Consider the following 14,182-nt stretch of genomic DNA (forward strand, 5'->3'; position numbering starts at 1 on the left):
AAAATTAACTACCAGAATTACTTTCAACCTTTTTTAGTTTGATGTAGCTGCTAGAAAATTTAAATGTTTACACGAGGCTTGAACTCAATTTCTATTGGCCAATACAGCCATAACTTAATAGGAATTTCAATGAGTAAACAGCTTTCACTTTGACATTCTGTGTACCTCAATGTCTTTTTCAATTGACATGATAGCAAGCAGAAAATGTCTGTGAGTTAACACCAGCAACTATTTATAGCGCGCTAAGAAGGATGTCCAAGTGCTGAAGCTGAAGATAGACTGAAGGAGGGTACAGTACAGGCCACGCCCACACGCTCTAGACTGCTGCGGCCGACGCCTCTCCAAGGTTCCAAGGCGCTCTGCTAAGGGGCGGAAGTGTGGGTGGGGGAGGAAGGGGAGCTTCCAGGCGCATGTGCGGTCGCACCTCCATGGCCGAGTCAGCCAATGAAATTGGGCAGACAGTCCGCGCGTTCCTGGAGATTCCCGCCCCCGCCCTCCTTTGCTCCCGCCTTCCCGGCCAACCTCCCTCCACTTCCCTTTTCATGTATCAGTAAGCTAGGGGAGGTGCAACGGTGGGCGGGTCTTAGTGGCGCGCCCTGACTAGTCTCAGACTGTGGGCGTCTGCGGTTGTTAGCTTGTGGCGGCTTGGGCGGGTCGCACGCGGTGCAGTTCAAGATGGCGGATGCAGAAGGTAAGGGGTGCGGGTGGCCGTGCCATGAGATCTGTGGGGCCTCTTACATAACCGGGAGCTAGTTATAGTGAGGTTGCATCGTGACCTAAGGTTCCGCGTGTTCCAGTCGCAGTTTGGCCGCTTCACCACTTTTTTTCTGGCTCTACCGGTGAATGCACGCGTTCGAGACCAGTAACTAGGCTTCATTAGGTCGCGGCTTCGCGCAAAAGACTCTACTCGGGTCCCCTTCCAAAGGCATTAGCCATGAAGGCGACTGTGTCGTAATAAGGAGACGCGGTAGCATTTCTGCCGGCACTAGTCGGGACATTATGGAAATGAGGATAGCAAAAGTGCAGAGCAAGGGTTAGGAAGGAAAGGAGCAGAGAAGTTGGGAGCAAGTATGACTCAGACCTACAAGAAAAATTTTAAGAGATCACAAGCCCTTATGGACGGTGCAGTGGTCATTTGTGAAACTTTCCAGCCTGTGGACAAGTGCTTCCCTAAGTATTATTTGGCCTTGCCACAGCCACGTGGAGAACCCGAAGGGAAGCCAACACGTGCTAGAGTCATTTACCAGCCAAGCCATCCTAGTGTTTGGCCTCACAAACGTAAGTTCTCTCCAGTAATGTCAGACTTTAAAATGTTTTCTTTGTCCTGGTTTTAGAGTTAATTTTAAACTTTGGTTTTAGTTTTCAAATCTTCAAATCTTGAGTTTGTTTCTTGTAGTAATTACTTTACCAAAGAAGCATAAGAAGAAAAAAGACCGGAAGCCATTACAAGAGGAAGATGTAGCCGTGAGTGAATGTTTTACTTTGCTTTGACTGATTTGGATAATTTAATAAACAACGCATTAAAGGGGGGAAATGTTTTAAAATATTCTCAATCAGTATGCTAATACTTAGTGGTCATTATGTAGAGCAGGCAAAAACCTGAAATCACACAACTCCCAGAGAAATTTTCTAACATATGTGGCATACTAAGTGATGAGATATTGGCCCTGAATTTCTCTTCCTTATTCCATCAGCAGAGCCATGGTTTTGATAAAATATTTGGATTCAACCTGATGTCCCTAAAGTTCAGTGACATGGGTTTCAGAAATCATCCCTCCTTTCCTCTTGTTTGTTTAAAAGGCATGCACTTCCAAAATTAAGCTGAGAAAATGTTTCTGCTCTATTGAAGGAAATACAACATGCTGAAGAATTTCTTATCAAACCAGAATCTAAAGTGGCTCAATTAGACACTTCTCAGTGGCCCTTGTTACTAAAGGTATGTTCTCTATCAGATGAATGCTTGAATTCTATATTATTTCTAATTAAAAAGCTAATAATAAAGAATGCTTACTGCTGGGCTGGGGTGTTGTGTTGCATGCCTTTTATCCCAATGGGCTAGGCTAGCCTAGTTTACATAAAGAGACCCTGTCTCACAAAAAAATACTCACTGCCGGCATATTTTACATTTAGAACATTTAGAAAACCTCAAATGATGTAGCATGGAATATAGTATGTCACCAAAATGTTAATTGCTGTTTTTAGACAATGCATTTCTGAAATCAACTCCTGTAGACTGTGCCTAAGAATATGGGTTTTAAAGCCTTTGAATTAAGATTGTATGTGACCTTGGGCCACTCTTTTTTTTTTTTTTAACAGTTATTTCTTTTATGTGAGTACACTGTAGCTGTCTTCAGAGGGCATCAGATCTCATTACAGATGGTCGTGAGCCACCATGTGGTTGCTGGGAATTGAACTTAAGACCTCTGGAAGAGCAGCCAGTGCTCTTAACCACTGAGCCATCTCTCCAGCCCTGGGCCAGGCTTTTAACCTCACTGAATCTGTTAGTTGCTCATGATATTTTCTCTTAGGGTGATATGCTGGGAGTTATAGCAGGTATTCTGTTGAAGCATGCTTAATAATTCCTGGTTGCATGTCATAGAAATTATAGGACATTATTTAGGGATTTAAATAGTGGTACTGAGTAATGTGTTGAACTAAAATTTAAAATTTTCACAAAGTGGATACCAGCTATAAAGTTGACATCTAACAAAGAAGATTTTTATTTCATCTGTTACAGTGTGTGGATGGCGTGGAGGGGGGTGCATGCTACACATGACATATGTGAAAGTCAAAAGATAACTTGCAAAGTTTGTTCTCAAGTACCATGAGTTCCTGGGGTTGAACTTGGATTGTCAGGCTTGGCAGCAGGCACCCTTTCTCACTGACCTATCTCACTGATCTGACCAGGAATTTTAATAGGCCATATGTATATATGTTGGTAAAATAGTGAGGTATTTATATCATTCAACCAAGTTGATTTTCTGCTTGATTATAATGCACTGTCATTTGAATGGCATCTGTGTTTCTTTGTTGGTCCTAGAAAAATATCTAGTACATGGTAGACTGGGTCTCTGCTGTGAGAAATCTTAACAGGCAGAGATGGGAGAGACAAATGAGTATTATTATTTGTAGTAGGCATAATAAAACTAAACTGATGATGAAAGATGGCCATAAGTTGGTGAATTCTTTTTGGGTTTTTGTGGGTTTTTTTTTTTTTTTTTTTTTTTTTGAGACAGAGTTTCTCTGTGTAGCCCTGACTGTCCTGGAACTCATTCTGTGGACCAGGCTGGCCTCAAACTCAAATCCTCCTGCCTCTGCCTCCCAGGTGCTGGGATTACAGGCGTGCGCCACCACCACCCAGCAGTGTGTCATTATTAATAATAGGAATAAAATGCATTTATGGGTTTGAAAGGCTACAATGGTTGACGGTGTTATTTACTGACTCTTGTTTTACTTCTACTAATGTATTATTAAGCTTATGTTATTGCTTTCTAGAATTTTGATAAGCTAAATGTAAGGACAACACACTATACACCTATTCCTTGTGGTTCAAATCCTCTGAAGAGGGAGATTGGGGACTATATCAGGTAGGCATGGTGAAAAAGCTCTGTCCAAACTTTTGAATTCTTTTGAAACTGAATAATTCTCACATTAGTTATTCAAGGAAGTAATGGCAGCTTACAACAGCTTTGCCGTGTGTGTGTGTGTGTGTGTGTGTGTGTGAGTGTGAGAGAGAGAGAGAGAGAGAGAGGTTTAAGTCTTTATGCTTTTTTTTTAAGGCAAGAACAAATGATTACTCTTTTTTTCCTATTCTAGGACAGGTTTCATTAATCTCGACAAGCCCTCTAACCCCTCTTCCCATGAGGTGGTAGCCTGGATCCGACGAATACTTCGGGTAGAGAAGACTGGCCACAGTGGCACACTGGATCCCAAAGTGACTGGTTGCTTAATTGTGTGCATTGAACGAGCCACTCGTTTGGTGAAATCACAACAGAGTGCAGGTATGTAGAAGAGAGAGTAGGGGGCTCCTTGTACTTGTTTCACTTCTACATTTTGGCTCTTAGAAACTATTTCTTTAGAAAATAAAATCTTAAAGCAGGAGTGTGAATTGGTTTCTATATAATTGTTCTCTGCTAAAATATGGTGGTTCTTTAAGAGTTCCAGGCACTATAAGATGTGGATATTGAATCACCTATCCTGTTCCTAGTGCTGGGGCATGTCACTTGTATGCTTGCTGGTACTGCTCTTTGTTGTGTTGTTGGTTTTGCAGACAGGGTTTCTCTGTGTAACCCTGGGTGTCCTGGAACTCTAGACCAGGCTGGCCTCAAAGATCCACCTGTCTTTGCTTCCCAAGTGCTGGGAATAAAGGCATGTGCTACCACCACCTGGCATGTTTACTGCTTCTTAACTCAGGTCATGTTTTTATCTCAAGTGTGGTTCCCTCATTTCATCTAAGAAAATTCTGCTTAAAGTACAAGGTATTTTCCTGTTAGACTCTACCGTAGGTATTCCATCTGTGCATTACATTGAGCATTAAGTGGGGGGGGGGGGGGCTGGCAGGCATGGCATGTGCTATTTCTGACACAAGAAAAAGTCTTTATTTCTTTTCTCTATCTACAATATTAAGTCTGTCAGTACAGATTTGACTGAAACAGACTTTGGATTCCCTACTGCTTCTGTCATGTTAAATGGCAGTAATTTGTAAAACAAAACTCAGTGGCCACACCTGACTACTCTTTTGTCATTTTTTCAGGCAAAGAGTATGTTGGAATTGTCCGGCTGCACAATGCTATTGAAGGGGGTACTCAGCTTTCTAGGGTAAGTCTATAACTTGTAGGAAGGATACTTTTAATTTGAGCCTCTGAACTCCGAGGAAGTTTTCCTGGCTAATGTCTCTTGTGCTTTTTGAATGGGCTGTCCTAGATTCCTGGGTGGAGAACAACTGGTGTTAGGGATGCCTTCTAGCCATGCTTTTTTTTGAGACAGGGCTTCTCTGTGTAGCCCTGGCTGTCCTGGAACTCACTCTGTAGACCAGGCTGGCCTCAAACTCAGAACAGCCTGCCTCTGCCTCCCAGAGTGCTGGGATTACAGGCATGCACCACCACTGCCCAGCGCCATGCTTTTTCTGTGAAGGAAGTTCTGATACTACTGAGCTATCCTTAGTAGTTGAAAAAGAAGAAACTGAACTAAAGGGCATTTTAGCTCTTAAAATTTTATGAAAGAAAACTTTTATTTGAATTATGTTCTTAAGCTCCCTAAATATGCACCTTTGTCAAATTTTAAAATGAACCCATATAATTTTTTTGTATGTGCTTTGTTCTTAGGCCCTAGAAACTCTGACAGGTGCCCTGTTTCAGCGACCCCCACTTATTGCTGCAGTAAAGAGGCAGCTTCGAGTAAGGACTATCTACGAGAGCAAAATGATAGAATATGATCCTGAAAGAAGATTAGGTGAGTCATTAGATGAAGCTGAATTGCTTTAGACCCACAAGCAGGTGGGGAATGTATTATCAAGGATTCTGTTGTTAGTAGTAGAAACTTGAGTACATTGTGTAGTCATACTTTATTCCCCATGTCTGTTAACTCTGTTCTTTCTATTAGTTTGTTTTAGATAGGGTATGTAGCTCTCCATTATGTAGCTCTGGTTGTTAAGGAAATTGCTATGTTTGCAATCCAAGCTGTCCTTGGATTCACAGAAATCCACCTACCTGTCTCTGCTCCTGAGATTAAAGTCAGGCACCACCATGCCCAAGGTTTGAAAAAGAAATCATGTATTTACTCTTCTTCCTCTTCCTCCTCCACCTCCTTCCTTCCCTCCCTCCTTCCCCCTTCTCTCTCTGTCTGTCTGTCTGTCTGTCTGTCTGTCTGTCTTAGGAATCTTTTGGGTGAGCTGTGAAGCTGGCACCTACATTCGGACCCTATGTGTACACCTTGGCTTGTTACTGGGAGTTGGTGGTCAGATGCAGGAGCTTCGGAGGGTGCGTTCTGGAGTCATGAGTGAAAAGGTATGCAATTGTGGGTCTAGAGGTTTGGGATTTGGTTTTTGTGGGGATTTTTTTTTTTTTTTTGCTTATGTTATTTTGTTTGGTTGTTTGAGACAGGGTTTCTATGTGTAGCCCTGGGAGTCCTGGAACTCCCTCTGTAGACCAGCCTGGCCTCAAACTCAGATTCACCTGCCTCTCTCTTCCCTGATGCTGGAATTAAAGGTGTGCACCACCACCCCTGGACTCACGACTAGAGGACTTTAGAAATCGTATGTCTACTTTACATCTTAGGAAAGATTTCATATTTTTGAGTTCAGTTCAAGGCAGCTTTCGTATTATGCTAATTAAACTTTGGGACATTGAAATTGGCAAAGAAATGATTGGGTAGAGAGTATTACTCTATTCATACATTTCCTATTCTACCTACACCAATCTTGCTTAGAGTTTGAGAGTGTTAATGCAGTGTTAGAGCACTTGGCAACCATTTGTAAACCTGGGTTCCATCCCAAGCAGTACAAAAAAATGGAATGCCTGCTTAGATCTAATTTGTCAACATGTACAAATACTTTATGGAGATTCAAAAGACTTATGATGAGCCTGAACTAGTATATAGTTATATTCATATTCAGTTGTAAAATGTTTGGGAGTCCAATGGACAGATATACAGTATGAAGACCCAGAATTTAATATCTTACTACCTTTCAGGACCACATGGTGACAATGCATGATGTACTCGATGCTCAGTGGTTGTATGATAACCATAAGGATGAGAGTTACTTGCGGCGTGTTGTTTACCCTTTGGAAAAGCTGTTGACATCTCATAAACGTCTGGTTATGAAAGATAGTGCAGTAAGTTATGGGGTAAAAGTCAATGTTTTCAGAAAATGTGTCTCCAAAGATGAGATGCTGCTAGCATTGCGAAATCATATATATCATACTTTTATTTTCCTTGTGGTTATTCCCCTCCCCCATTAATTGTAGATGTTCTCTTTGTGCCATTAATAATGGAAAAATTTACTGCTAGATTTGTTAGGTTAAAACCAGGTATATCGCTTTAAAGTAACATTTTAGGGCTAGGTCTACTTGTATCTTGAAATAAACTCAGCAAAAATTGTTTCAATAGGTAAAGGTTGGGCCTGGAGTATTTCAGAGATGTTATTTACCCCTATAGGGATTTCAATGAAATGCTTTTTTTCTGATGAAGCACATTATTATTTGAGACAGTATAATCCAGACTTCACTGAACTAACTCATTATCAGCCCATATCCTATATTTACTATGTAATTTACTTATATTCAGAAAGTCTTAAAAATGTAAGTAAATATTTAAGTATAGGATTTTTAGTTTTGGTTTGTTTTTTTTTTTGTTTTTGTTTTTTTGTTTTTTTTTTTGTTTTTTGTTTTTTTTTTTGAGTCAGGGTTTCTCTGTGTAGTCCTGGCTGTCCTGGAACTCACTCTGTAGACCAGGCTGGCCTCCAACTCAGAAATCCGCCTGCCTCTGCCTCCCAAGTGCTGGGATTACAGGCGTGAGCCACCACGCCCGGCTCCAGTATAGGATTTTTAAAAGATACATTTTTATATGTGTAGCAGTTTGTTGTTAGATATTTATGCATATTTAAATCAAAATATGTGTAAGTCTGAAAACTTTGTAATTTTCAGAAAATTTGAAGAGGTATACTAAGGTGTGGTACTAACAGGAACTAAGAAAGCTTAACGACATAATCATACAAATGTGATATACCTTTATTGTGCTGGAGTCAGACTGTTGGCTTCTAGGTGACTTTAAAGAGAAGTTAGAACATGGTCAGTAAGAGATCTTGTTAAGTGTGAATGTGATTTAGCAGGCCTGGTATAATTTTTTTTAGCAAGTTGCTTTGTTCTTTGCAAGTTGTTTATTGCTTCATCTCTAATAAGTGCACTATAGTTTCTTGAAAAAGATTCAAGAGCAGTTCTCTGGAACACTGATAGAAAACTCTTGAGGCAGCTTTTGGGTTTTTTAAAAATACATTTTTATTTGTATATATGTGTGCACACATATATATGGAGGTTGGTTAAAGATAACTTGTGGGAGTTGGTTCTCTTAATTCACTGTGTGTTTCAGGGATCAAACTCAAGTAGTTGGGCATTAGGCCAAGTACCTGTACCTGCTGAGTCATTTCTCTGGCCCCCAAGATGGGGTTTGTTTTGTTTTATGTGTATTTTGTTGACATGTATGTCTATACCACATGTATATCTTGTTGTTTAGAAAGGTCAGAAAAAGGTACCCTCAGGTGCTCAGAAACCCAAGTACTCTGCAAGAGTAGAGTAGCAAGTACTCTTAACTACTGAATCATTTCTCCAGCCCCCAGGTTTTATTGTTCCAGATGACAGTGCTCATGGGCCACATGTTAAAAGTAGAGTTTAATAACCTATTTGTTTAGATCGGTGAAGGAAGAGGGGAAGCAATTTTTATTAATTTATATTATCTATGTGTTGTGATGTATGCATGTAAGTATTTTATAGCATATGCGTAATTTTTAGAGTAGTGCCAGCACATCATAAGTATTTGTTACTGTTCTATGTTCCTTTGTACTTCATTGTAATCAGTGGATGGGCTATCAGTATTATTTAGTTCTACTTTCCACTATAAGGCTACCTTCCCTTTATAGTCTTCCTCTATTCTGGTATGGAAGTAAAAAAGGGATAATGGATAGCATCTGGCCCTCATGTATGGTGTTATCTCCATAGGTGAATGCAATCTGCTATGGGGCCAAGATCATGCTTCCTGGTGTTCTTCGATATGAGGATGGCATTGAGGTCAACCAGGAGATTGTTGTCATTACCACTAAGGGGGAAGCTATCTGCATGGGTAAGAGAGGGAGTAGCCCTCATTATTTCTGGAGCAGAGGTTCTGCATCATCGAAGCTAGGCTCATTGTGGGCCAGTCCCTTGTTAGGTTCCCTTGATTTTATATAATCATAGTGTCTCCTAGGGTTTGTATAAATTATGAAGGAACAGGCTAGTTGAATACAGATTAAAGAGGAAGTATACATTTATATGCTCTTTTCTGTCTAGTGACACTCCCAAGAGTAAGAGTAGTAATGGTTGTCTATGATGATTAAAGGAAAACCTTTAGTTCATTCCTGGTTTACTGACCAGTAATCTGTAGTTAGTATCAGTGACATTTGGTTTTTGGTGTTTCAAGGCAAGGTTTCTCTGTAGCACTGGCTGTATTGGAACTCACTCTGTAGAGCACGCTGGCCTTGAACTCAGAAGTTCTGCCTGCCTCTGCCTCCAGAGTGCTGGGATTAAAGGCATGAGCTACTACTATTACCACCAGGTATTAATCAGTGACTTAATTTGTAAAAGTTTAACTCTGTAAAGCTTGGATTGATTATCCCTTACAAGTCTCCATGGCCTTCTCAGTAAGTCCAAGTTTATTTGATAATCCTAATTTTCACCAGAAAAAAGTTCTGAATCAGTTCTGTGAGCAGATACCTGCAAAAGGTCCATTCTTATATATAACAGAACAGAGATTTTGTTTGTTTTATGAAACAGGGTTTCTCTGTGTAGCTCTGGCTGTCCTGGAACTTACTCTGTAGACCAGGCTGGCCTTGAACTCAGAAATCCGCCTGCCTCTGCCTCCTGAGTGCTGGGATTAAAGGCGTGCACCATTACTGCCCTGCTGATTTTTTTTTTTTAAAGATTTATTTCATGTATGTGGGTACACTGTCGCTGTCTTCAGACACATCAGAAGAGGGCATCAGATCCCATTACAGATGGTTATGAGCTGCCATGTGGTTGCTGGGAATTGAACTCATGACCTCTGGAACCACTGAGTCATCTATCCAGCCCCCAGAACAGAAATTCTTAAAACTTGAAATGTTCTATAGACCTGAGGGTGATGTATGTGTCATTCCTGCACCTGTTTTTTTGTTTGTTTGATGGGTTTTTTTGGGGGGGGGGGGTCTTATTAGGTGTTTTCTTTAGTTGCTTTTGTTAACTGTATTTTAGTTTGGTAAGTTTAATATTTCAAATGCTTCTTGCTGTGATGGAGACATTTCTCCTTACATACATCCAGAGCAAAGGAAAGCCCAGTTAAGGTAATAGAGCTTAGCATTTAAGGAGTTCTACAAAGGCATAAAACAGTAGAATTCATCTATTACCAAAATATTATTTTTTTTCTTTCTAATCCCTGCAGCGATTGCATTGATGACTACAGCAGTGATTTCTACCTGTGACCATGGTATAGTTGCCAAGATAAAGAGGGTGATCATGGAAAGAGACACTTATCCCCGGAAGTGGGGTTTAGGTCCAAAGGTCAGTGACACTAGGTTGGAGCCCTTGCTGGGTTATATTTGTGTTAATAAGTACCAGCAAATGCAGTTCTTTGTTTGCCATAGCCGTTTATTGTTTGAAGCTCTAGATTATTGACAGTGAGCAGAGGCATGCCCTGCTTAAGAGATTGTCACTCTAATTAAGGGAAACCTTTGGGCATTATGTAATCATACTGGAGTTGTGAACTATTACTATCAAAATATGTGGAGTGCTCTCTTGGTTCCTAGAGTATTCACAGTAAAAGTTTTAACCTCATCATGGATCTGGGCAAGATTTACTCACTTAAGCCATTGTGAAGAATAGGTTAGAGATTGATGACAATAGGAGGAGAGAGGGAAGAATTCAGGACATTTTGTAAGGGGCATGAAGCCCTGCTGAGAATACATAAGAAACCTCGTGATAGTCTATGCAGAGTGGGTCTAAGCCATAGTCTATAATCATAATGGCTACTTCCTATATTGACAATAATCTAATGTTTGAAATACTTCTAGGCAAGTCAGAAGAAGATGATGATCAAGCAGGGCCTACTGGACAAGCATGGCAAACCCACAGACAATACCCCTGCCACATGGAAACAGGATTACATTGACTACAGGTAAGGATGGAATTTGTATGTTTATTCCATTGTCTTTATATAAATTTTATAAACTTTATTCATTCTTTGTGAATTTCACATCATGCACACCAATCCCACTCATCTCCCCATCCCATCATATCCACCCTTTGCCCAAGGCAACTGCCACCCCCCAAAGGAAAAGAAAAGTTTTGGAAGCTGTAGTGTGTTACAGTGTGTCATACAGTATACACATCTGTATGACAGATTTTGTCCACACATCTTTATTTGCAATGAGTCATTGGTCTGATTTGAGGCCTCTGGCTTCTACTACACTATCAATGTTGGATCCTCACTGGGACTCCTCTCTAATAGTTTCTTGGTGTCCTGTGTCATGGAGATCCTGCAGCTTTGGATCTATAGGACCAGCCCTTTCACACCCTGCAGCAGTTCATAGATGGGGTAGATGTTGAAGTAGACCAACTCGAAGTTCTGGATCTGGGCCTGGGTGGTAAGGATGGGGTTTTGGGGGACTTGGGCATCAATCACACTTGAGGACAGGAAACTACAGCTAAGGGGAGATGGAAGGTTTTATTTGGGACAACTGCTAAATGCTATGCCACAGGCCCTGATGCTGCAGTTCAGTCTTTCCCTTGCTTGGGTCTTTGAAACCTGAGTTAGTAACTACTAGTAGTTAGGGCATGGACTGTGGAGATAATCTATCATCAAAAACAACTGTTAGTTCTTCTCTCTAGCATCAGTGTTTTAATTGGAGGCTTTAGGGTTGCCCAGTATCACTGAATAATAACAAGGGACATGACAGAATATAATAGGACCACCATGGTAAGCCATCTATGAATTTAACCTCATATTACCTCTTTGCTTTCAGTGAGTCTGGCAAGAAAGCACTGGTTGCTGAAGCAGTGCAAGCTCAAGCTCCTCAGTTAACTGCTGAAGCAGTAAACATTGTAAAAGTGAGTGGTGTAATCTATTTGAAAGGTACTTCCAAACTGGGTGGGGTGGTGGCATATGCCTTTAATCTCATCATTCCCAAGGCAGAGGTAAGGGCAGCCTGGTCCACACCGAGTTCCAGGACAGCCAGAGAAACCCTGTCTCAAAACCAAACAAAAAAATAAAGGAAAAAAGAAGTGTGCTTCAAGAGATACTAAGATACACCAGTGTTTGAGGTAGGCTAAGCCACATATCCTAGCAAGTAATGCAGGCTTATCCATGCAGTAATCTACACACAAATATTATCTCATACTTGAGGATGTTTGTTGATGTGAGTGGCATTTGTGTTATGTTTGTGATAGGGGGAGTATGGGCTTAATCAATTACCTTGGTTCCTACCTCCACTGTGGCAATAACTTTGTATGGAATGTGTGTCACACATATTTTGATTCTACCCTGGGTAAAATGATTTGTAGCATAAGTGTGCTGAAAGCAGAGGCCTCTACAAAATTCACCAGGAACAGAATTGTCAGACGCCAAAAAATATTTCCAGTCCATGTTAATTCACTGTTTAAAGGATAAGAGTAAGCATGTAGTATTAACTTAGATTCCCAAGGCTGGAGGCCACTGTCATTAGAGCCCAAAATGGTATGTTTGTAGTTAGAATCTTGAATGACTAGTAGTGAGCTATGTGGGTGGAACTTGTAAGTTGTCAAAGAGCACCTTAGGGAGCACTATAGGTCTTGGAGTTGGTTCACTGAGACAATTTCTCAGGGTCTTTTATACTCAAAGCTGCTTTTTGGCACACTCATCATGCCCCATGACTTACTATACTTTTATTTAGTAAGATACTGTCTTCAAATCTTTTACAAATCAGGCACTAATCAACTTTATAGACACAAAACCACTGGGTATACTTGGAATATTTCTTGGTAACTTCCCACATTTCTAACTTTTTTTTTACACAGAGGAAGCGGGAAAGTGAGAGTGAAAGTGATGAGACCCCTCTAACAGTTCCCCAGTTGAAGGAAAAGAAGAAGAATAAGAAGGATAAAAAGCCCAAAACTGTGCTAGAAAGTGGGGGCGATGCTGGAGATGGGGTATGTGTGAGCCATGGGTATGCCTTTGTACTGGCTGAGTCTTTGACAGGAATTATACAAGAGGGGGTTCCTACCATTGCCTCTTTTGCTGCTGCCCTGTGTTCTGGATTTGCCTTGTATCTACCCTTCTTGGACAGAGAAGTAGGGGCACCCAGCATTTTAGAACAATGAATCATGGTTGAATTATGTTGTTGCTGGGTAGGGAAGGTGTATAAGTAGACCTCACTGAGAAGGTCACAGGCAAAATTTGTTTAACCCCAAATGTCCTCAGATTTTGAACAGACATGACTGTAATTTGCCAGATTTCTATTGGGAGTAGTAGAGTCATAAATGTTTTGCCAGTGAGTACATTGAACTTACTTTTACTTTTTCTTTCTTTAGGACAGTGACACCACCAAAAAGAAAAAGAAGAAGAAAGTAAAAGTGGTGGGAGAGATGTCTGAATAGTATAAGCCACTTCTTGAAGCATTCTGTCTGCTGGGAGGAGATATAAAAGCCTTACTGAAAAAATGTTTTGTTGAGGGAGTAGAACAGAGGTCCCAAACAAAGTAGAAAGTTCTGGTACACTTTTAGCTGCCACTTGTGAACTCAGTGGTTAGCTGGTGTGACCATCTCATCCCATCCTGTCCTGTTTTAAGGATATAAGAGATAAAATCAGGCCTTTGCCATCAACCCCTCTGCTTACTTGAGGAAGCCACACCATTATACATGGCACTGCCTAGTGACTATCTGCAGCTGTTTACTAATGACCATTTTCAACAATGCCATAGATAGACCTCTCCTACATTGCTTTTTAAAAAGTTTGTAAAAAATTAAATCTGCTAAATAAAATGGTATGGAACCTTCTGTGAGAAAAAAAGAATGTAATTGAACTATGTTCACTGGGGAGGTCTTATCTCCAGTGTCCTGTGAGAATTCCTTTATTCAGGTATTGACCTTGATGGTGTCTATGGTGTCTATGGTGTCATGTACAACAGGGTTTCCCCAACTCCATATGGCTACTTGTGTTCTTATGAAAGCCAAAGCTTTCCTATCCCTTCCTGTTTCTTTTCTTTTGAAGAATGGAATTGTTCATTGCTGGGAGAATATAATTTGTAGCTTTTAAAAAGTATTCCTGTTAGATTTACTAATTGATAATCTTGGACTGGCAGAGCAAAAATGAGAATATTTTTATTAAAAATCTGGGGTTTGTGTCCTATTTGGAATTTGTTTTTCCTTTGGCTACTTTTAAATTTCTTAGTTCTGAGTCTTTCTTAAATTGCCTATCATCACCTGCA

The 14,182-nt window shown here is 40.6% G+C and overlaps 1 protein-coding gene and 1 non-coding gene across 3 annotated transcripts; both read left to right on the plus strand.

Annotated features, from left to right (window-relative positions):
* Window positions 1-549: 549 nt before the first annotated feature.
* On the plus strand, window positions 550-13,751 carry Dkc1 (dyskerin pseudouridine synthase 1). 2 transcript variants are annotated; one of them, XM_052171793.1, is made up of 16 exons: window positions 550-691; window positions 1,197-1,278; window positions 1,397-1,464; window positions 1,850-1,936; window positions 3,496-3,587; window positions 3,817-4,001; window positions 4,754-4,818; window positions 5,325-5,451; window positions 5,875-6,005; window positions 6,690-6,833; window positions 8,712-8,832; window positions 10,165-10,283; window positions 10,793-10,896; window positions 11,744-11,828; window positions 12,774-12,905; window positions 13,287-13,751. In XM_052171793.1, exons 1-16 carry the CDS (start codon window positions 683-685, stop codon window positions 13,350-13,352), a joined length of 1,617 nt encoding a protein of 538 aa, XP_052027753.1. In that variant the 5' UTR covers window positions 550-682; the 3' UTR covers window positions 13,353-13,751. The 2 variants fall into 2 exon arrangements, with proteins under 2 accessions (XP_052027753.1, XP_052027754.1); XM_052171794.1 differs by lacking the exon at window positions 1,197-1,278 and having other exon boundaries at window positions 551-691.
* LOC127675896 (small nucleolar RNA SNORA36 family) lies at window positions 6,282-6,415 on the plus strand. The gene has a single exon (XR_007975577.1). It is a non-coding gene; the product is annotated as a small nucleolar RNA SNORA36 family (small nucleolar RNA).
* Window positions 13,752-14,182: the final 431 nt, after the last annotated feature.

This window comes from Apodemus sylvaticus, chromosome X (assembly GCF_947179515.1).
Source record: "Apodemus sylvaticus chromosome X, mApoSyl1.1, whole genome shotgun sequence".
Lineage (NCBI taxonomy): Eukaryota > Metazoa > Chordata > Mammalia > Rodentia > Muridae > Apodemus > Apodemus sylvaticus.

What these genes read in the sequence shown, in the direction of transcription:
- Dkc1 (XM_052171793.1), top strand. An exon ending in GGGGTACTCAGCTTTCTAGG is followed by an intron (nt 4,819 to 5,324) that starts GTAAGTCTATAA and finishes CTTTGTTCTTAG; the next exon opens with GCCCTAGAAACTCTGACAGG. An exon ending in TGGTTATGAAAGATAGTGCA is followed by an intron (nt 6,834 to 8,711) that starts GTAAGTTATGGG and finishes TTATCTCCATAG; the next exon opens with GTGAATGCAATCTGCTATGG.